Genomic DNA, 22,085 nt, shown 5'->3' on the forward strand with positions numbered 1-22,085 from the left:
TTTATGAAGATGATGTTAACAAACTCTTTTTGTTGGTATTCCTGTAATCAAAAGGTATCTTGAATAAAAAGGATGATGATTTTTAAGTAAGTTGAAACTTTTCCTATTTTTTAACTTAGGTGAATCCACTTTTTAGATTAATTAACCTAAAACAAAATACTTACTGGTTTACATATACACACACATAATCTCACTGCGTCTATTATAACATCTCAAGTCCTTCTAGTTCGAGAATATAACTTCAAAAGTTAGAAGTTTGATCAATTTGATTTATTTAATAGCATTTATCAAATATTTGTTGTACTGATTTTTTATTAAAGAAAACCACATCTTTCTTTACTGAGGGGAATGCTTACACACACACACACACACACACATACATATAACAGGGGCATTTCTTTCATTCTGAGATCTTAGTTATTAGCCATCATATATTTGTGCATTTTATCCTTGTTATAAAGGATGTGATGTAAGGCAGTATGTCACAGAAGATGGAGAACAGCCTTAAGTCAGAGAGACTTAGGTTCAGGCCTTACTTCTGGTGTTACTGGGTGTGTTACTGTAAACAGTTCACAACCTCTCCTTTTCCCCAGGCAATCAATTTTCTATGCTGTATTTAGAGACTAGTTGTTGATCAGCATCAGTGAAGGGATTTTCCACAGTGGCAGAGTCTTAAACTAATGAAATTACAGATACCAGTGTATGTGTATGTGTGTGTATGTGTATAGATATGTGAGCGTATGTGTTTATATGTACATGTGTATATGCATGTGTATATATACACATGCATATATACGTATATGCACTTACACATATACATGCAAGTGTAGACATGTTTATACATACATGTATACAGTCATGCATATGTGCGTGTTTCTATACAGACATGTTAATGTCTCTGTGTGTGCATATATAATGAATACATGAAGGAAAAGCCTGAATATCTAGTGTTTTCCAAACTTTAAAAAGTACCAAAAAGCATCAGTTGTTATTCTAACCTTTGAGAATTGAGGGTCATCCCTGTACCCAGACAAGAGTAGGGCTTTAATCAAGCTAAGTCAACACACACATGGAAAAAAAAGTGCTTAAGTTCTCTAAGCAGGAGGGATACAAATACAACATAGTCCTGATCCTCAAGGAGCTTACATTCGAATGCAACCAATGTGGTGGCCAAAGGAGAAACCTTTTGGTTAAGAAAGTTACAGAGATCATGAGTGGAGCCCTTGCAAGTATATTGGTGATGGATAGATAATCCAAAGCAATAAACATTTATTAAGCAACTTTTAAGTGCCAGAAAAAGTGCTAAGCACTAAAGATACAAAGAATAAAAAGAAAAACCATCCTTGCCTTCAAGGAGTTTATAATCTAATGAGGGAGGGAGAAAGCACACAAAAGGAAGCAGGGAAGCAGGTGGGAAGGGTTCAGGGAACCCAGAACAGGGACATCTTGTTCAATGGAATTGAAATCAAGCGAGCAACAGATGCAAATAGAATGAACTGAAAGTCCATTGTTTGTCCTCTATGAAGGAAGGCACCAGGAGGAGTTCAGCATGCCACCCCCGTGGTCCTCCAACCAGAGAGGAGAGGATGCTCTGAGGGACTTGTCCTCAGTCAGGGCTTGACTATTAGGAGCACCATGGTTAAATTGAGTAGCAGTGACCTTAGCCAGGGAGGGGCACCTTGTATCTGGAATTGAAACTAGGCTGGGCTTCAAATGTAAAGTGAGTTGATAGACTAACTGCTATAGCTATTCACAGGTAAACTAACTGATATAGCTGTTCACATGATAACTAACTGATATAGCTATTCACAATATAGTTATTCATATTCATATTCATAAGTATGTGAATTTAAGCATAAATATATTATATTGTGGTGTATGTGTGTGTGTGTATATATATACACACACATATATATATAATACAACAATATAATACAGAATTATCTATAGGCTTAAATGTACACAGTCACTTTATTACATGTGCTTATACCTGTAAATATCTATATAAACATCCATAAATCTATATAGTGGGATTTTAAACTATCACAGAATTAGGACAATCATTTCTTATTATGATAAGTAATAATAATGACTAACACATAGTACTTTGAGATTTGTAAAGCACTTTACATATACTAATTCATTTGATCCTCACAACAACTACAATAGGGTAGGGATTACTACTATCCCCATTTTACAGATAAGGAAACTGAAGTACAGAGAGGTTAAGTGACTTGTCTAGGGACTCCCAACTATGAATTATGTGAGGAAGTATTTGAACTTTGGTCTTCCTGACTCCCAGTCATGTGCACCACGAAATTTACAAATAACAGTCCTGTTCTGTGGTTATGTGTGCATTCCTCTTCGTCAGTCAGCTACTTTATTTCTTGGTTGAGTAATTGATAAATGGCAAAGACAATGTTCAGCAGAAAGCCAAGCTGATAATAATATTGCCTAGATGTCTTGAGAATGACTAAATGGCTTATCCAAAATTCAGGTGTTTTCATTTTCTTCCTAGTTCTTTGCATCCTACTGTTTTATCTAGAAAATCCTCCTGACATTCTCACAGTTTCTAAATCAGCTTCCCCTCAGTGTCTCATCCTGTGATAAGTAAGAAAGAAAACTCCCCAGCCCTCTTTTACAAGGTCAACTAAACCTGCTGAGAGCCTTTTAAACAAAACTTAGGTGTGTCCTATATTTAAAAGAAACTCTGTGGGAGATTTAGGAAAGAGGAAAGGAAGAGATCAATTTATAGATATATAATATGTAATATATGATTCATTTTCTAACCTGGGTAACAGAAGGGGCATTTGCTAAGAAGGCACTGTATCCTTGAGAATATAATTTACCTTTTTCCTTAGGGATTCCCAAATGCAATAGCACAACTCCACTAATGTGATAGACATTGATTCAGTATGGCCTCAAAGGGATTTTTGCATTCAATGTAATTTGGGTGTTTGAGGGTGTCTCCCACCCCACAAGAAGTCTATTATCCCAGTACTTAACCAAACAGAAACATCTAGGTTTATTAAAGGTGACGAGAAGTCATTCCAGGTGCCTTAACTGCAAACCAATTTAAGAAAGGACAGTGATCATTAATTGCCACATATTACATTTTATCACTGGGCAATTTAATGTCTCTGACCTGTTGGACATAGTCATCATTAAAAAAAAAATAATTGAAAAGAAAAGGAAAAAAAAAAAGCAGGCAGTCGTTTAAAAAAAAAAAAAAACAACCTTAGTAATCTATTTGAGTTTGTGGCTGCTCATGCCTGAAGGTCTCTGGATACCTTTGCCTAAATAGCTAAAAACAAAATTATAATAAAGGGAAGCATTATTGAGTTGATCTGAAGGCACCCTCTGAAAACGGTAATGAAAAAGGCAGAGCTAACACTGCTGAGCAGTCCTCTTATTAACTGCTTGCCTTTAAATGTTGGAGATGGTTATTTAAGCCAGATACCTGGGGTAACTGCTCTCTAATAGTATTCATTGTAATGAATTGTAATGAATGTATATATGAGCTGTAAAAATCTCATCACTGCCACCAAACTTACCCCAGTCCACAAAAACATAATATATTGACTTTGCCAGTACTTCTATGGCTTATCAAGTTTGTGACATCAAAATGAACTAAAAAAAAAAAAAATGGGCCCTCTGAAAGATTTCAGAGAGAATTCCATAGAATGCTTTATTAATGCACCGTTTTTGGAGATGAGGTAATTCTGTCTTTGTAAACTGGGGCATTAAAATAATAACTGTGCAACAAATAGCAAACAATCCTCGGGCTTAGAAGCCAAAGATTTCACTGGAGAAAAGAAATGTTTAGCCCCCTAATCATACAGAATCCAAAGAAATGTCATGTTGGCTGTGCCTGTCCTCTGCTCTCTCTGGCATAGCTGGGCACAGAAGGGCAGTGTAGGTAAGGCAGAGCCAGGCTGTCTGCTGCTGGGATGTGTGACCCTGAAACAGATAGAACAAAACATACTAGAGGGATCAGGTGAGAGCACTAACTCTACTTCCACGTGCTTCCTTTGCCATCATATGTTTATGTCTCAGTACCAGGACAGCAAATGGTTAACTATAGGAGACAAAACCCACTGTGACCAGCAGGTCTCTGTGCAATCATCAGTAGAACTAGCTATTATAGCCAATTTAATAGCTTGAAAATGAACTCATTAGTGGTCTTTTATCAGTGGAAGAAAGTCTATTAAATCCGGATGTGTGAAGAAGCAGTACAGAGACTCATTTCCATCCCACTTGTGACCTGAACAAATCAGAGAAATGCTTTTCAAGTAACCAGGGTCAGGCTTGACTGCAACACGATATTTCTGACGCCCCATCTCCTAATGTGTCTTTCCTTCAGGTTTCTGAGGCAGTTAATTTTAATTTACAGTGTGGTGGGGTGCTTCCCCTGCCCTACCACCACCATCCAGAAACACATGCCCCATCTCTAGGAACGGTAGAAAGAATCTGCTGTGAGGTTGGCTGGATTTTTAATGTGTCATCGAATCTTATGTCTCTAACATGCTGGGATTATCAACTGTTACTCCCAGCTCCAGAGGGCCTTAAGATAAAGCATTCAAAAATGTGTGTTATAGACAGGCATCCTTGATCACAGGAACTGTCAACAAAGTATCCTCATATTTAGGGGTAGACTCACCTTTTCTTTTCTTTTGTTTTGTTTTCTTTTGCTTGTTTTGGTTTTTTTGGGTTTTTTTGCTGATAGTTAAAAATTACTTTGACAACTGGTTAAGTATAATCACACGTGAGTTGCTTTTCCTTACCACTTGGGCTGGCGGCTAGACTTAACAGAAGTATGTGAAATACCCTGTTGATGATGCACATTCTTAGGAATTTTGCCCTTTATGTGTTTTTCTTTTTCTTCTCTCCTTTGCCCTACTCTGTGCTCTGTTTCTGCCTTATGTTATTGCCTTGTATTATTTCCTATTAGGTCAATTTGACCTCAAAAAATTAAACAAAAAACTGTAATTTCTTGAAGAAGGAACCCTTTCTTGGATTTTTCTGAGAAAACCTGTAGCACCTATCATATTTTCTCAGCATATGGTTGTGATTCAGTAGATGTGTTTTTAGGTCATATTGCCAGAGCTGAAAGGGAGCTGAGAGGTCATCAAGTCATCCAATCCTTTCATTTTAGACATGAGGAAATTGAGGCCTTGATAATCTGTGCCTTTCTTTGCCCAGTGCTGCACATATAAGTGCCTGAGGTGGGAATTGAACTGAGATCTTCCTTACTTAAAAGCCAGAGTTCTTTCTACTGTACATCACTGTATTTTAGAGCTATGTTGGCATTGAAAAATGGGCTTAGGAACATGGAATCATAAGTTTTGAACTAGAAGTCATCTGAGACCATCAAATCCAACAAGAACATTCTATAACAGGGGAAACTGAGGCTTAGAATCATGAACTGACTTTCCCAAGAGCACACAGCTACTAAGTGCCAAGCATATATATTCTTAATACTTTCTTTCAGGGGGCAGCTTGGTAGTGCAGTGGATAAAGCACTGGCCCTGGATTCAGAAGGACCTGAGTTCAAATCCAGCCTCAAATACTTGACACTTACTAGCTGCATGACCCTGGGCAAGTCACTTAACCCTTATTGCCCCACCAAAAAGCAAACAAACAAACTTTTTTTTTTTCAGATATCAAAGTCCCCTTGATGAATAAAGGAACATGGGTTTTGTTTTGTTTTTCCAAGTCTGACTTTCTATAGAGGCCTGACTTTATATAGAGCAATTCATTACCTCATGCAGTCTAACTTTGGCTGGGTCTAAACAGGCAGGATGAATTCAGATTTTTAAGTGAATTTGCAAAATATTGACACAAACCTTTCCTTTTCCTCTTAAAGCTTACAAAATATTGGTATTCAGGGGAGCTTTTCTGAGTTAATCTAAATGCATCCATTCTTTGCTTCACTTTGCCCATACACAGATTTCTTTTATGCTACACTTTAAATTATATTTTCCTTCTCCCATATGGTTTCAGCTATTAAGTAGAGATTCATTTGGCTATAGGAAAAGTAAATAATGAGCAACATAATTGACCAAAAAAGGCAACATGTCATTGTGGATAGTGTGTTGGACTGAAGATTAAAAAAATACTTGGGTTCAAATCCCACATCTCACATATATTAGCTTTATGACCATGGACAAAGTACTTAACCTATTGTATCTTCAGTTTCCTCATCTGATAAATGGGGATAATACTTGTATTAGGTTACCTTCACACACACTCTCTCATTCCCCTCTTTTGGGGGGCCCAATGAAATAAAGCGACTTTGAAAGATCTAGAGTATAGAAATGTCAGTTATTCAAATACAGGCTCAGGAAAAGGAAGAGAAGCAAGAACCTGAGAAGACCAAAAATGGATCGCTATCAAGGAATAATCCACAGTTGGCTGTGCTTCCCAAAAAGGCAAATTTTAAGCATTTTTACATGACTATCTCTATGCAAGATGTCATTGTCATGCCCAATTTTTAAACAAATTATTGGCAGAGAAGATGAAAATTAAAATATTTAAACAGCAAAACTGTTCTCTCTTCTCTCCTGTATGGAGTAGTATAGAAATGTATTTTTATTTCTTTCATTATTCAAGGTCATCTACCCTTGGGATGTCATCATTGTTATCAACATCTCTTTGAATGTCAATCTCTTTTTGTATGGGCAAAGTATATAATAACAGAGCCCATTGATGCTTCTTGATAAGATACATTTGTCCCTTTGAAAAATCACTAATGCATCAACATTGGAGAATTTTCACTTAAACCAATGTGGACAGAGTTGATGCCCAGAGACTTATATACAAGGATATTTCCTCTAGACAATTATTAAATGTAATTCACTTTGAAATAACATGGCACCTCTTAACTCTCATTGTCCCACAAAACAAAACAAACAAAAAACAAAAAACAAAAATAGGGGGCACGTAGGTGGCACAGTGGATAAAACACCAGCCCTGGATTTAGGAGGACCTGAGTTCAAATCTGGCCTCAGACACTTGACACTTACTAGCTGTGTGACCTTGGCCAAGTCACTTAACCCTCATTGTCTCACAAAGAAAACAAAACAAAAACAAAAGAAGAGATAAAATAGCAGCTCCAGGGGCAAAATAATAATAATAAGGATGATGATGATGATTGGTAACTAGAAAACCTCTAAGATTCACTCTAAGTCATTTACCAATAGAAATAAGATACAGAAAAGGACCCTATAGGTTATTGAGTCCAGCATGGCAATGACTTAGATGGTCTAAAGAGTAGGAGCAGTGGCTGGGGAAGAAGAGAGACAGAAACATGTGTGTTGGGAGGAGAGAAGGGTGACAGAGATAATCAAATACAGAGAGAGACAGAGACAGAATCTGAGACAGTGAAAATTACAAAGATATGTAAGGAGAGCCGAGCACGCTTTCTCATATAGGTATTCCTTCAGTGTACAACATTTTAGCTCCTACTCCTCATTTCTAGACTCATTCACTCACCAACCCTTAGATTTATATCTAACAGTTCTCAATGATTTTTTGTTTGTTTGGGTTACTTTTGGCTTTGTTTTTTTTTGTGGGTTTTTGGTGGGCAGTGAAGGTTAAGTGACTTGCCCAGGGTCACATAGCTAGTAAGTGTCAGTGTCTGAGGCTGGATTTGAACTTGGGTCCTCCTGAACCCAGGGCCGATGCTTTATCCACAGGTCTCAATGATTTCTAAAAATTCTAGCCTTCGTTGTAGGTTAAAAAAAAAAGAGGCTAAGACTATTTGTACTCTAGCATTTATCTCACTAGAGAAATAATAAACTTTTTTCTTCCTTAATTAGATATTAAGAAGATAGTACTTTACAGAGTTCTTTCTTCCCAAGTCCTGCACTCACTGTTTACCCATAGAGGTGGTCCCTTGTACAATAGTATCCCAATGGGATATAGAGGTAATTAGGAAATATTATCTTACATATACAAACACAACTTAGACTCATTCACTCTTAGAACCACTCTTAAGAGACTATAAATGTGTAAATAAAACGCATTTGTGCTCTGGCCAACATCTTTACTGTACAAGGTGTTTTTGTTACCATTTAGGCAGGGTTAACTGATGCCCTATTTGTTTCGTTTATGTTTGTGTGTGTGTGTAAGTGTGTTTGAAAGTCTTTCCCACCTTGCTAACAACATTAAACTTTCTCAAGGAAAAGGAGAAAATAGGTTTTAAAACATAGCACACACACTGATAACATACTGCCTTCTATTCCCATGTTCTCATCCAGCATGTCCTGGCCAGGACAAGACATGGTCACTCTACCCCTAGAAGAAGAAACTGTCATTCCTAATTCAATTATACAGGGCCCTTAAGGTGCCGTTAGCAAACTGAAAGAGCTCTAAAGCAAATTAATCTAGTCTGACTGAAGCAACTAGTTTTCTAAAAGCTATAAAACATTTTGAGAGAGGTAGGTCACACTGCCGTCCGTCTCATACACAGTGCCAGCTGACATCGTGATGCTAGGTCTTTGTTTGATTTACTCCAAAGAAAGTGAATAATAACAATGATAACTCACTTTGGCCTAGGGCATTAAGGTTTTATGAAGTATTTTCCTTAAAATTTTAGGTAGGATTTTTAGCCCCATTTTAGTGATGAGGAGACTGAGGCACAAGGGGGCCAGACTCATGTTTCCAAGGATAATCCTTTTCTAGGCTAAATTATGTTATCTGTTGTCTGCTTTATGTTCACTCGAGGTCTGACACAGAGTGGGTGTGAGTTACCTAAATGGATAGAGGAAATATCAATCTGCAGAACCAGACTCAAATTTAACCGGTCTCAGAGGTAGTTTGCTTGTATGCATTTCTTTAATAATGATAATGATAGGGCAGCTAGGTGGCGCAGTGGATAAAGCACTGGCCCTGGATTCAGGAATACCTGAGTTCAAATCCGGCCTCAGACACTTGACACTTACTAGCTGTGTGACCCTGGGCAAGTCACTTAACCCCCATTGCCCCGCAAAAAAAACCCCCCCAAAAAAATTAATGATAATGATATTAAGAGGAATAATAATACTGATAGCTCATACTTATTGAGCACTTTAAGATTTTCAAAGCACTCTATGTGGGTTATCTCACTGAATTTTCTTCACAAATACCCTGGGAGGTAGGTGCCATTATCATGCCCATTTGACATATAAGAAAACTATGGCTGAAAGAAGCCACATGGCTTGCCCAGTGTTCTACTACTGAAAGTCTAGGGCAGGATTTGAACCCAAGTCTTCTTGACTCCAAGTACATTACCCTTGCCCACTGGGTTTCCTAAATGCCTGTTTCCAAGGATCTCGCCAAACCCCAAATCCCATTACAAATTCTGATTGGATTCTTGCAAGACTTTTAATAACCACTGCAGAGCGCTTACAAAACTACAATGATGCTATTGCCCTGTGTTAACTTGGAGGGTGGGGGGGAGCAAGTGAGCATCTTGTACCAAGGAAGTAAATTGAGTTTCCTGCTCTCATAATCCTATAAGTTCAGAGCAAGATCACACAACATGTAGAATGAAGAGAGAGCAAGCTGCGTTGGCCTGAGACAAGCCGGTTGCCACGTATCCCGGTCGTCAGGAAGCATCACTTTGTGTTCCTTGTGTAGTTTCTTTGTGTTCTTCTGGGCCACTGATTCCCAGTGTAGCCTGAGAAGGAGTGGCACACATTCCCCTTGCTGCCTTTTATATATGTCGGTGCTCCAGATGGCGTGCACCTCCAAAGTACATGGGCCGCCTCCAAGACTCTGTCCTGAGCTTCCACATAACCTTATGGCATCTACTCATACCATATTTCAGAAGGAAGCAAAGTCTTTTAGTGAAGGAAATAGAGTCCCCTGTGGTGAATGGATTAAAATATGATAAGATCACCGATTTAGACCTGAAAGGATCCTTGAAGGAATCTATTCCTCATATTAAAGATGGAAAAAAAAGAGGGTCGATGTTTTGTGACTTGACTAAGGTAACAGTACGTGGCAGAGCCAGAATCTGAACCCAGATCTTCTGGCTGCCAACCTAGCCCTCTTCCCACAGCGGTATGTTGACTGCCCCTGTTGGTGGCTTTGGCATAATTTCCCAAGGATGTAAAGTGGCATAGTGGAAAGAACACTGAAAGGGAATTCAGATTTGAGTTGTGGTATCCACCTTCCCCCAATATCCCTTGTGTTCTCTCTGTCTTAGTTCCATCACTAATGCTTGTGCTGTACAGTTTCTAATTTCTCTTCCAATTTTAGCATCCTGTGGTTGTCAGGATGGTGTCCATCTCCTCTCAGTGACTTTTAGCACAAGGAATATTACAAATTTAAGACATCAGGATAGGAGAGTTTCAGAGTAGCTTTTGTCAGCCAGATTCTTTCCCTTTCTTTCAAATGACACCAGATAGGCAATATGCTATCCTGACGATGCATGGGACCAGCCTTGAGTGAGGCACAGTAATCTCAGTCCAGGAAGGACTGAAGAGCCATAGTCAGTTAGACATTGTCAAAGGTCTGGGTAACTTGTTAGCCTTTGATTTACTGTGGCATGAAGTGCCCTGTCCCATCCCAGCTGGAAGAATGACTGCTACTCCGCCCCAGACACTGCCCCACTTGTCACCTTGACTCGGTTCCCATACTAATTTCTCCAAGAATCTATCTTCTTCTTCACCCTTGGGTCCACCCTGGGTTGTTTTTATCCAGAAGACAGCTACAATCAAGGTGCACTCTTGAAGAAGCAGCCAGGGCAGCTGAGGGTGCTAATGCATATTGTGATGGGATCAGGTGTCCCAGTAAGCCCTGGGCAAGCTAGCAGTGATAGATAGGACTGTTCAGTGACAAAGGACGACAGGCACCTCCTTGTTCCTCTAGAGTGGTGATGAATTGACAAGCCAGAATCATGGGGAAAAAAAAGAAAATATCCCCTTTACTCCCCCATTCTTGAAAGGGTCTTTCCTAAGCAGTGATTTTTAAATTTATCTCCTGAAGATGGGGCAAAGGTTAGTTAATTCAGGGTGAGAAAGTACTTGGAAATACAAAGTGTTGTGGGGGAAAAAAAGAAAAACAAACAAACAAAAAAACATTTTAGTGGATCTGATATTCTAGGAATCCAGGGTGACTAAACTACCTTTGGGGAATGAATAAGTCAAGCAAGTGAACTGAATTGCCCATAAAGAATACTCACCAGGATACCAATTAGTTAATTATCTCAAAAGCATTAATCGCCACACATGGGTGAGTAGCATTTCACCCTGGGGTTAGTTTAATAATCCATCACCTCATTGTTATCACTTGGCACATGATGACCAGACATAGCTCCACAGAAGCCTTAGGCCACTCTACCACCATCTTTTTAAAAAATATATATTTTAAATCTAGGTATTTTTTGTTCAGTGCACACTGTGATATTTGGAGAGCAAAAAAAAGCAATTGGCCTGCTGATTTCTCTTAATTTCATTTTCTGGACTACTTCAATGGAAACAGTAAAAGAGATGAAAATATCATTGAACTGATGGGAAAAGACACCTGGGTTGGGGGGGCACGGGGGACAAGTTATGGTAACTACTACTTTCTTAAATTCAAGTTACTAGTTTAATCTTTTAAACGCATAGATTTCCTGAGAAAGAAGGGAGCCTCCTTTTAAAATTGTTTATGGATCTGTGGGGTCCGTTGGAGTGGCCTCTTGTCAAGGTTTTCTTGAACACCTAGAAGCATCACCTACCTAAGCGCAGAGACCCACTCATACTTTTTTTCATGCAGGATGGCTCCCAGGGAAATACCATGCCATTGTTCCACAGATTTCACTGGATACCAGTCAGTTCCTTCTGGGTAAGTAAAAAATAGAGACATTCATTTACCTCTTAGTTTGTGATATTCCCCAAGGAGGCCTTCTGCTATGGTGGAGAGTTTGCTGGATGCAGAGTCATTGTATTTGGGCTATAGATTTGACTTGGCTACCTATGTTTTATTTTGGATTATTGGATTATTTGGGTGATGGGTTATTTATTTAACCTCTGTGTGATGCAGTTTTTTCATCTGTTGAGAGAGAGAAAGAGAGACTAAATATACTTTGAAGAAGTTTTTTGCTCCAGAGATCTGCAACTCAGCCAACAGTGTAGTCTCTGCTAGTATATAAAATCAACCTATAGTTTCCTATGGAGGAATGAACTGTAAAAATAATAAATATTGCCCTCCCTTCCCAATGCCTATTTCCTGCTTAAACTTAAGGTCACTAAAGATTAAAAGTCAATGATCTCTCACAAATGGAATATAATACCAAGATTATATTATCCTTTTTTTGTGGTTGGAGAATTTGGTGACCATACGTTAGCATTGGGTATTAGGATGTGGCAATGAGCACATGAAGAATAGATTTTAGTGGTGGAAATGGAAGCTGGGATGTGGTTTTAGCCATTGGTGACTACCAGCAGAGGCCATTTTGTCATGTCTGGCATGTATGTGGTGATTTGCAAGAGTTGGCCGTATCATTCAGCTTGGTAGTATAATAGATAGAATTCTGGATTTGTCATCAGGAAAACCTGGGCTTTCATCTTGCCCCCTTGATCCTGGGCAAGTCACCAAATTTTTCCAGCCTTGGTTTTCTTATTCATAAAATAAAAGAACACCCTCACAAATTTGAAGTGAGAATATACTGAGAGGTAAGCTTCTTGAAGGCAGGGACTGTCTTTTTCCCCTTTTTGTATCCTCATCGTATGGTGCCTGACACAAAGTGCTTAATAAATGTTTATTGTTTGATTAAAGCTGTATTACTATTTTTTTAAATTTTTTTGTGGGGCACTGAGGGTTAAGTGACTCACCCAGGGTCACACAGCTAGTGTCAAGTGTCTGAGGCTGGATTTGAACTCAGGTCCTCCTGAATCCTGGGCCAGTGCCTTATCCATTGTGCCACCTAGCTGACTGTTCATTACTATTTTTAATATTAAGCAACTCTCCCCTTCCCAGCTCTCCCTACTTCCTACTTCTTCCTCCTTTTTCTACTCCTCTCCCCCTTCACTCTCTTCCCTCATTCTTACCCCCCACACACACACACCTCTTGTCTCACCCTCTCCCTACTCTCCCTCCCTTACTTTCTTCCCCTACTGTGCCCTCTTCTATTGTCCCTGCTCATCTGTGGCTCCTTCCTTCCCTAACCCTCTCCCTCCTCTCTCTTTTGCCCCCTCTCTCATACCAACAGAATGTGAAGAATCTTACTGTTTAAATAAGCATTTGTTTGCTTTAGAATTTGGGCTTACCAGCTGGCTGTTACCTTATGTGTAGTTTTCCTGCTTTAATTGGATGGGCCTTCATTCATTAGAATATTGTCTACTGTGCCGCACACCTGTTCCTACAAGTGCTACTCTAGCTTTTGTGTAAGCCTGTATTTGGTTTAACATGGTATATGGGAGTTTTTTCTATATATTCTCATTTTAACATATCATATTTTATAGCTAATGCTTGACCATAAATGATTTATCATTCATCAATTATTAATAGACTAAATGTCCTAATTATTTTTAGAGATAGTCAAGGATAATTTTATTCCTTTTTTCATTAAGCTCAATTCTATATCAAATCAACAGATGTGATACATATATTTACCCTTTAGCAAAGCATTTACAAAAACTTCTCATGGTGCCTTTGTGGGAAAGCTAGAGAGATGTTAGTAGAACAGTTAGTTGAACTTGGAATTGGTGAAATAATCAGACCTAAGTAAGATAGTAGTTACGCATTAATGAGATGATATCAGCTTAGAGGAAGTTTTTTTGAGTCCCCTAAGCATCTGTCCTTGGTCTTATACTATTTTAGGCAGCTATGTAAGTAGGTATTTGAAATTGACAGAAAACAAAGATGAGTGATAGCTGATATTTTGCAAGGGGGGAAGATCCAAAAAGATTTTGATAATGGACTAAACCAAATAAGATTAAATTTAGTGGAGATAACTAAAAGTCTTACACCTGTTTCAAAACTAGTGTCAAGGGGGGCGGCTAGGTGGCGCAGTGGATAAAGCACCGGCCCTGGATTCAGGAGTACCTGAGTTCAAATTCGGCCTCAGACACTTGACACTTACTAGCTGTGTGACTCTGGGCAAGTCCACTTAAGCCCATTTGCCCCGCAAAAAAAACCCCACACCACAAAAAAAAAAAAAACTAGTGTCAAAAATACAGTTTTAAGGAGGCATAGTAATTTCCTCTGGAAAAAATATCTAGAAATCTGAATCTCTTACCAGGTCCAAAATGCCAACAGTCAGGTACTACAACCACATTCTTTCCCCCATCCTCACTCCAAAAATTACAATGCTATCAAGCTGAATTAAGAAAGGAATTATATAGGAATGAAATGGGAGCCTTCTGTATTCTATCCTAGCCAGGCTGTATCTAGATTATTGTGTTCAGTTTGGGGCATCAGATCTAGAACGAATACTGATGAAAATTTGGTGGAGGAATGATATACTATTAAGTGAAATGCAACTAAAATGTGAATGGCTTGGAGATCATGTTATAGGATCAGTGAGAAAAATTTGGGATTATCCTCTCTGGGCCTCAGTTTTTCCTATCTATAAAATGACAGAGTTAGATTAGATGGGCACCCCACCCACTCTAAATTTATTGTTGATCTAATAAACTGAGCTTCTTAGCATTCCTCTTAAATTATTCTCAACATCCCATCTCCCAAATTTCTAGTTTTCTTCAAATTTCAGTTCAAGGACCACTTTCACATAAAAGCTACTAGTGTCAGTCCTATCCCCTTCCCCTCTCCTCAAAAAGAATCGTCTAATAAATATTCTGCCTATACATATGTATGTATTTAGGTGTGTGTTGTGTGTGTGTGTGTGTGTTGTGTGTTGTCTTCTCTGATTATAGGCTAGGTATATACTGACTTAACAAAGATGTTGTAGCAAATGAAATAATGGATGTACAAATGCTTTAAACAAGAAAGAATCTTACTGATATTGGTTGTATATGCTATCAGCCCATCAGATTTTACTACAAATAGAATTTATCTGTCTTACTTTAATGGCTTTCAGGTATAGTACAGAAGCTAAGGAAGTATTTGCCAAAATAAAACAATAGAATATTATGTGCGTGTCAGGGGGCAGTGTTATAATGGAACCCTTTGTTCCATTTGTGGAAATCATTCCCTTTGTCCACATATCTCCTCTTCAATTACTCTCCGATTCTTCTAGGAAATGAATCTAACACCTCTTCTTCTGATGCAAGTATGGAAAGTAACACTCCTTAAGGTATTTTTTAGCTAGTTCTATTCATGAACTGGGGAGAAGTTACTCATTCAGCTGTTTGACTTTCTCCTCACTAGTTCTGGCGTATTCCCTCCCAGCAAGCCCACTTTGACACCATGTGAGACTAAAAGGGTTTTCTCTCACTTCCAGTCCAATCATGTCATCAGTCATCTCCCAGGCCACTTCACAAGGCTTAAGAGGGGATTTTATTATGTGAGTTTATGTAGGTCAGATTCTTGTGTTCTTTGGGAGGGAGAGGTGAGACAGATTTTGAGTATCATATATGAGGGTGCTATAAGAAAGCCAGTTAGCCTGGACCAGTTTTTAATTTTAGGCCTATAGGGGAGCTTAGAGGTCATGTAGTTCAACTCCTATTTTGCCTTCCTTGGCCAGCCCCAGGACCTATAATTATCAACCCAATGTCCTGTGTGTTGTAGAAACTTCAATGTGTCCATACATCATAAAAAATTGATCAGTCTTATGTCATTATCTTAACTGATGACGGTATCATTGCTGTGATCAAATTATTTTCTAAATATTAATAATATCACATAGGTTAAGATTGCTTTTCCGCCCTCCTTTTACAACATGGAGAGGCATAGCATGGATTTTTCAGAGTGCTAGGATGAAAGGGAAAAAAAAAAACATGCAAAGAGTAAAAGTCTTGGACCATTGCTTTTATTTCCTGACTAAAGCTATTATTGTCATTGAATACTCGGGTCAAACTACATTATTCTCATTACTAAAGATCTTAGCAGATTTTTTTTTCTCAGAAAAGCAGGCCTTTAGAATTAGTAGTTCATACATGAAAAATCTCTAATTTCATTAGCATTGGGAACTCCCCATGTGTGAACACCTTCCACCAACGCAAATTGCAACCCATTTATCACTTACTACATAAGCCCTTGGGAGTTACTTGAGAAGTGTAGAAATTGAGTCTTGGATCCCAAAGGTAGTAAGGGACACACATGGTTATCTTTGTGTGGTAAATTTAAAAATCACTTTCAGGGAAAGGCTTTTTTTTAAAAAATGGGGGAGAAAGAGGAGTATATTTTTTCTCCTCTCATTAAATCAATAGACTTTTTAATCATGTGAGATATGTCATGTTATTTTCAAGAATTTTGTGAATTAAACTAGTTTAAATGTTCTTTTGCAAAAGGATTCTTTTTTAATTTTTTTAATTTATTTTTTTTAGTGAGGCAATTGGGGTTAAGTGACTTGCCCAGGGTCACACAGCTAGTAAGTGTTAAGTGTCTGAGGCCGGATTTGAACTCAGGTATTCCTGACTCCACTATCCACTGTGCCACCTAGCTGCCCCTGCAAAAGGATTCTTAAGGGAGTATGACCTAGCTTACAAAAACTTCTTAACCTAAAGTTCAGAGAGCATTGGATTCGAATTCTGACACTGCTCCTTTTGGCTAGGTGACTTTGGACAAGTCATTTAAACATTTTGGTTTTCACTTTCCTCATCTCTCTTGTAATATAAGGTTTGATGTACTGTACAGTTTCTATGGTACCTTCTAGAACCCACATTCTGTGCATAACATTCCACCTCAATTTCTTCTAATTGGTTGGACCAAACAAACCTCTGAAAACCCTCCTTAAAATAAGATTTCATGAGTCAGTGTCTATATAGAATTGCACAGAAGAGATTAGTTATATAATGTGACACAGTTTGGATTTCTAAGTAATATTTAGGTGTTATCCCTAGTTGTTGTTATAAGATCATAGATTTAGAGCCAGAGAAGATGTTAGAAGTCAACCCCCCCGGCTATATCCCTGATTTTAGGCTGAAGAGCCAGGGACTGACAGGAAGTGACAGAGGCCAGGATTCAAAAGTCGTTCCTCCGAATCCTTGCTCAGAGTTACTTGCCCTTAGTTTCATAGGTAGTAAGGAGCACAACTGGAAAGCAAATTCAAGTTTCCAAACACCAACTTGAAAATGTTTTCCCCCTGCACCACAATCTCTTACAGCAACAAAGAAGTAACAAAGGTTTGTAGACATGTTGAAGGAAACAATAAGCCACATGCAAAGCTCCAATAGGAGGGAGGGTTAATAGAGTGAGCTCCTGCCTTGCCCTGCCCACCCTCTTTGGCAATGACAGTTGCACCATCATCTTGAGCAGCCTGTCTCTTTGCATGGGCAAGGGAGAATCTCTCTACCCCTTAGCAGTTGGAACCTGTTATACCACTTGACTTAGGTGAATTTTGAAACAAAAAATGTTGGCTTTTTGGAATTTTGAATAAAATTTCTAGTTATGAAATTGTTACCAAGAATCGAGAAGCCTCTTATCAGTGATGTGACTTGGGGAAAGTCACTCCATCCTGAATGAATTAATGAAGGCATTGGACTTGGGTGATCTCCAAGATCTTTTCCTCACAGAAAACAAAAAATCATTAACAGATTGACTTGGCGGGGGCTAGGAGGCATATACTCTGCTTGTTGAAAAGATAAACTCTTTAAAGGTTACTCAGCCCTTTTACTCGGACTGTATTAATGGCCTAAGCTGTCTCTGACTATTACTTTTGGAAAATTAGATTTTGGGTCTGCCAAAAATGATAGGCATATATGTTTCAACAGGGATTAAAAAAAAAACATAATTGTGTATTTTCCAAGCAAATGTGTGGTCGGTACCTGTGAATGTCTGACAAATGTACCAGGAGAGGGACTGTTTTAATTCTTATACTCCTCCTTTGAGAAACTGGGGCGGTCTGACAATTACTTTGCCCACTAAAAGGGTAGACGTTAGAACCAATTTTTTATATATAAACTACATGGAAAACAGGTTTTTCAGGACATTACGATTTAAAGTCACTTCATCTATGGGGCTTACAAAGACACTAAGAGCACATATGATGTTGAGTCAAGCTTGCTTTTGTTCTTAATTAGGTATCAGTTTCAAGAAAACTATCATAGAGAGCGAAGAAGTTAAATTCAACAAGTATTTATTGAGAACCAATTGTTTATCTAGCACCCTACTAAATAAGCATCACAATGGATACAGAAGAAATATAAGATGTGACCAAAGAGTTGCATCCTATAGATAAGAAAACTGAGGTCCCTAAAGGTTAAGTGACTTACCCAAGGTAACAGAGGAGATAAGTAGCAGAGGTAGAATACAAACCCAGGTCCTTTGCCTCCAAAGTATCAGCATATGGTCATAGACTTCTAGCGAGAAGCAACTTTAGAGGTCGTAAGGGGTAACATTAATTTTGAGCTACAGAAACGGAAGCTCAGAGAATTCCAATGACTTTCCTAGGATCATAAGGCTAGTAAGTATCTGAGAGAGAATTTAATCGTAGGTCTTCCTGACTTTAAGAACAATACCCTGTCTATACCCTATCACACTGGTGAAAGGAAGAAATTGTGTTGTTGTTGTTGTTGTGTTGCACTGTATACCCAGTGCTTCAAATTGAATCTTATGCCCTTCTTAGAATACCGTGTCTTGCACATTCCAAACCATTCATTCCCTTCACCAATATTTTTTGAGCGCCTATAGAAGTACGAGCTTAAAGGAAGCACAAAGGAGAACAAAATATAGCTCCCAACCTCTTCGGAAGACTTGGATGAGTAAAGGACAAAATGTGTGCTGACAAGCACCATAGGAGGTTGAAGAAAGCCAAAATGCATGTAGGCAGAAATGGAATGTAAGGCTTCTTGGCGGAGCAGAGCTAAAGCTAGACTTGGAAGGATACAAAGGATTCTGTGGATGTAGAGTGAGGTGGGAAAGACTGAGAAGCAACACAACACAACAAAGAGTCTTCCTTTCACCAGACAGCACTATAAACCTTTTTTCTTTCCCTAGCTTTCCCCAGGGATCTTACATCCAATGCAATAAGATGCCTATCTAATAACGGAACTTGAGGGTGACAAGAATCAGTACAATAATTAACATACCTAGAGTAAACTGAGAAAAGCATGCCCCATTCCAATGTTAAAACATAGTAAGCAACGACCTTTTACACTACGAGAGGGAACAGAAAAGGGAAATGAACTTGCGGGGGGGGGGGGAGAGGACGAGAGGAGGTAGAAAAGGGGGATGGGAAAAAAGAAAGAGGATACTATGCATGCCCCTGCAGTGGATCCCCAACTGGGAGAATTTGATCTTGGTTTTTTCATTTCTGAGACTGTATGGTGAGCAGAATTCTGTTTCATTATATAATTTATCACCTACAAGACACCAGAGCTACAAAAGAGATCGCTGAATAATAGATGAAATTGTTGCTGAACAAAGTCTCTGCCCTAAGGAGTTTTCTGGTGTAAAGGCATAAGTGGTACCATGTAGGACAAGTAAAACACAATCCGGGTTGTATTGTCAAATAAAACTAGGTGGTTCTCTCTCCCTCCTCTCTCCGCACCCCTCCTCTCTCCGCACCCCTCCCCCTTTCTCTCTCTCTTTCCCTCTTTCTCCCTCCCCTCCCCCACTCTCACCATTCTTTCTCTTTATCTCTCTCATATATATGTGTAGTATAGTGTGTGTTAAAAGCTTTTATTTACATAGTTTTTAATTTAAAATAATTATGTTCCATTGTATATATATGTGGGGGGGTATGGAGTGTGGGTGTGTGCGTTGTAAGTATGTATGTATATATTAGAAACAGACAGGGAGAGAAAGTCAGAGAGTGGAGGAGAGTGAGGAAGACAGAGAGAGAGACTGGCAGAACAAGCCAATTACAGAGAGGATAAAGGTGAGCAGAGCCAGCCATATGAACACATAGATACCCATTCTACTATTTTGCTTCTAACTATGAGTCTCTGGCCCACCTTTCAAAAGAAATTTTCTCAACTTCCTATCATAACATATTAATTTTTGTTTTCATATCTTTCTTTTTGTTGTTGGTTTTTTGGGGGGTTTTTTGTAGGGCAATGGGGGGTTAAGTGACTTGCCCAGGGTCACACAGCTAGTAAGTGTCAAGGTGTCTGAGGCCGATTTTGAACTCAGGAATTCCTGAATCCAGGGGGCCAGTGCTTTATCCACTGCGCCCCCTGGCCACACAATTTATATTTCTTTTTGAGAGACAACACGATTTACTCATCATAAAAAAAATACTAGTCAGTATTGGGGTTTGAGTTCCCATTCAAAATATAATGAGCTATAGGACTTAATCTTTCAGAGCTTGTCTGCATCTTCTATAAAATGGAGATGATGATGCCCTAACTACCTGTAGGATGATATCATGCTTCTTAAGCCCCTTACAACCAACCCTTGTGTAGTAGTTAACTTATAATTCTAACTATTGTACACAAGAAGAAAACATATTTATTTCTCTTTGTAAGTTGTATCATCACTCATTATCATCGGTTGTCTCTTGTTAACATGAAAAGAAGTCTAGTATTGAAAAATGTAAGGCCTTCACCATTGACAATTTTAATAGGAATGAGCAGAAATAGCTTGAAGTAAAGACAATATTTCTAATAGGTCGAGCTGTAGAATAGTGAAACTGACTGTACTGAACAGCAATAGATTTCCTTTTCCTGAAGTTTCAAACTGAGGCTGCATGGTGTAACGATTGGAATGACGCCACCCGCTGGAGACTTACTGTAGAAGCGTTCCACCCATGAAGCGAAGGTTTTTGAGGGCAAGACCAGGAGTCTTTTCTTTGGCGTCAGGAAGTGACGCGGGCTAGTGGGAGGAGGAAGGAAGAGACTGGCGCTCGGTCTCTAGGTCTTTCCTTTGGACTCTGGCGGAGAAGGGAGCTAGAAATGTGCTCTCCCTTTAATAGATAGGAATCTAGGCCTTTTTCTCTCTCTTTACCAAATTCTTATTCTCCTTAATAATAATAATAATAATAATAATGCTTAAAAGTCTAACTCTTGCTAAAGCTTATAATTTATTGGCGACCACTCATTAGATATTTTAGACAGACTAGCTAGAATTTTAGCCCTTAACAATGGTTACCCATCAGTGATACTGTAGAGAAAATGTTTGCTAAAATATAAGTTGTTCTGGTCTTCTGTGGGCCTCTGCAATTCTTAGATTTTCTGATTCTCCAAAAACAACAAATTGATGTTGTTAAGGGCTAAAATTCTAGCTAGTCTGTCTAAAATATCTAATGAGTGGTCGCCAATAAATTATAAACTTTAGCAAGAGTTAGACTTTTAAGCATTTATTAAGGAGAATAAGAATTTGGTAAAGAGAGAGAAAAAGGCCTAGATTCCTATCTATTAAAGGGAGAGCACATTTCTAGCTCCGCTCTCCACCAGAGTCCAGAGGAAAGAGAGCGAGCCTGAGCGCCAGTCTCTTCCTTCCTCCTCCCACTAGCCTGCGTCACTTCCTGACTCCTGGTCTTGCCCTCAAAGACCTTCCCTTCATGGGCAGAACTCCTCTACAGTAAGTATCCAGCAGGTGGCATTATTCCAATCGTTACAGTCCCCCCTGTTGTTCCTCAAGAAACAAAATGTTTCCTTGACGGAACAGTAAAAAGAATATAATAACTATTGCTAACTAATAATATGTGAACAACAATATAGAAAAGGAAGAGAGGAAAGTTTTGTCCAGAGGGGCGATTTTTTTTTGTCCTCATGAACCGACGCTTTGACATTAGTCTTGCAAAGGGAGGGCCTCTGCAGAGAATACATGTTACAGATGGTATATATTATAACAGAAAGGGAAAAAAACAACAAAAACAACAAATCAAAACTGTTCATTTAAAGTCTCTGAAAGTCTTTTCTCAGATGTCCTCTAGGTGTAGTCGTGGAATGGAAGTCTTTTCAGGGGTTGATGTGTGGATGCTGGTAATCAGCCAGGAAAATTTCCTACAAAATTGAGCTTAACACAACTTTAAAATAGCTTTGTCAATAATCAAATCAAACAATGAAAGTTCTCAAAAACATGTCTAAGGGAATTCAGAATCTTAGTTG

The 22,085-nt window shown here is 38.7% G+C and overlaps 1 protein-coding gene across 1 annotated transcript in view; it reads left to right on the plus strand.

Annotated features, from left to right (window-relative positions):
• Nucleotides 1-22,085, plus strand: part of ADARB2 (adenosine deaminase RNA specific B2 (inactive)) — a 682,058-nt gene that overhangs the window by 176,779 nt on the left and 483,194 nt on the right. Inside the window, 1 exon segment of the mRNA XM_043968556.1 lies at nucleotides 11,746-11,814. Coding sequence (XP_043824491.1) covers nucleotides 11,746-11,814 — 69 coding nt within the window.

This window comes from Dromiciops gliroides, chromosome 5 (genome assembly GCF_019393635.1).
Source record: "Dromiciops gliroides isolate mDroGli1 chromosome 5, mDroGli1.pri, whole genome shotgun sequence".
In the NCBI taxonomy this organism is placed as follows: domain Eukaryota; kingdom Metazoa; phylum Chordata; class Mammalia; order Microbiotheria; family Microbiotheriidae; genus Dromiciops; species Dromiciops gliroides.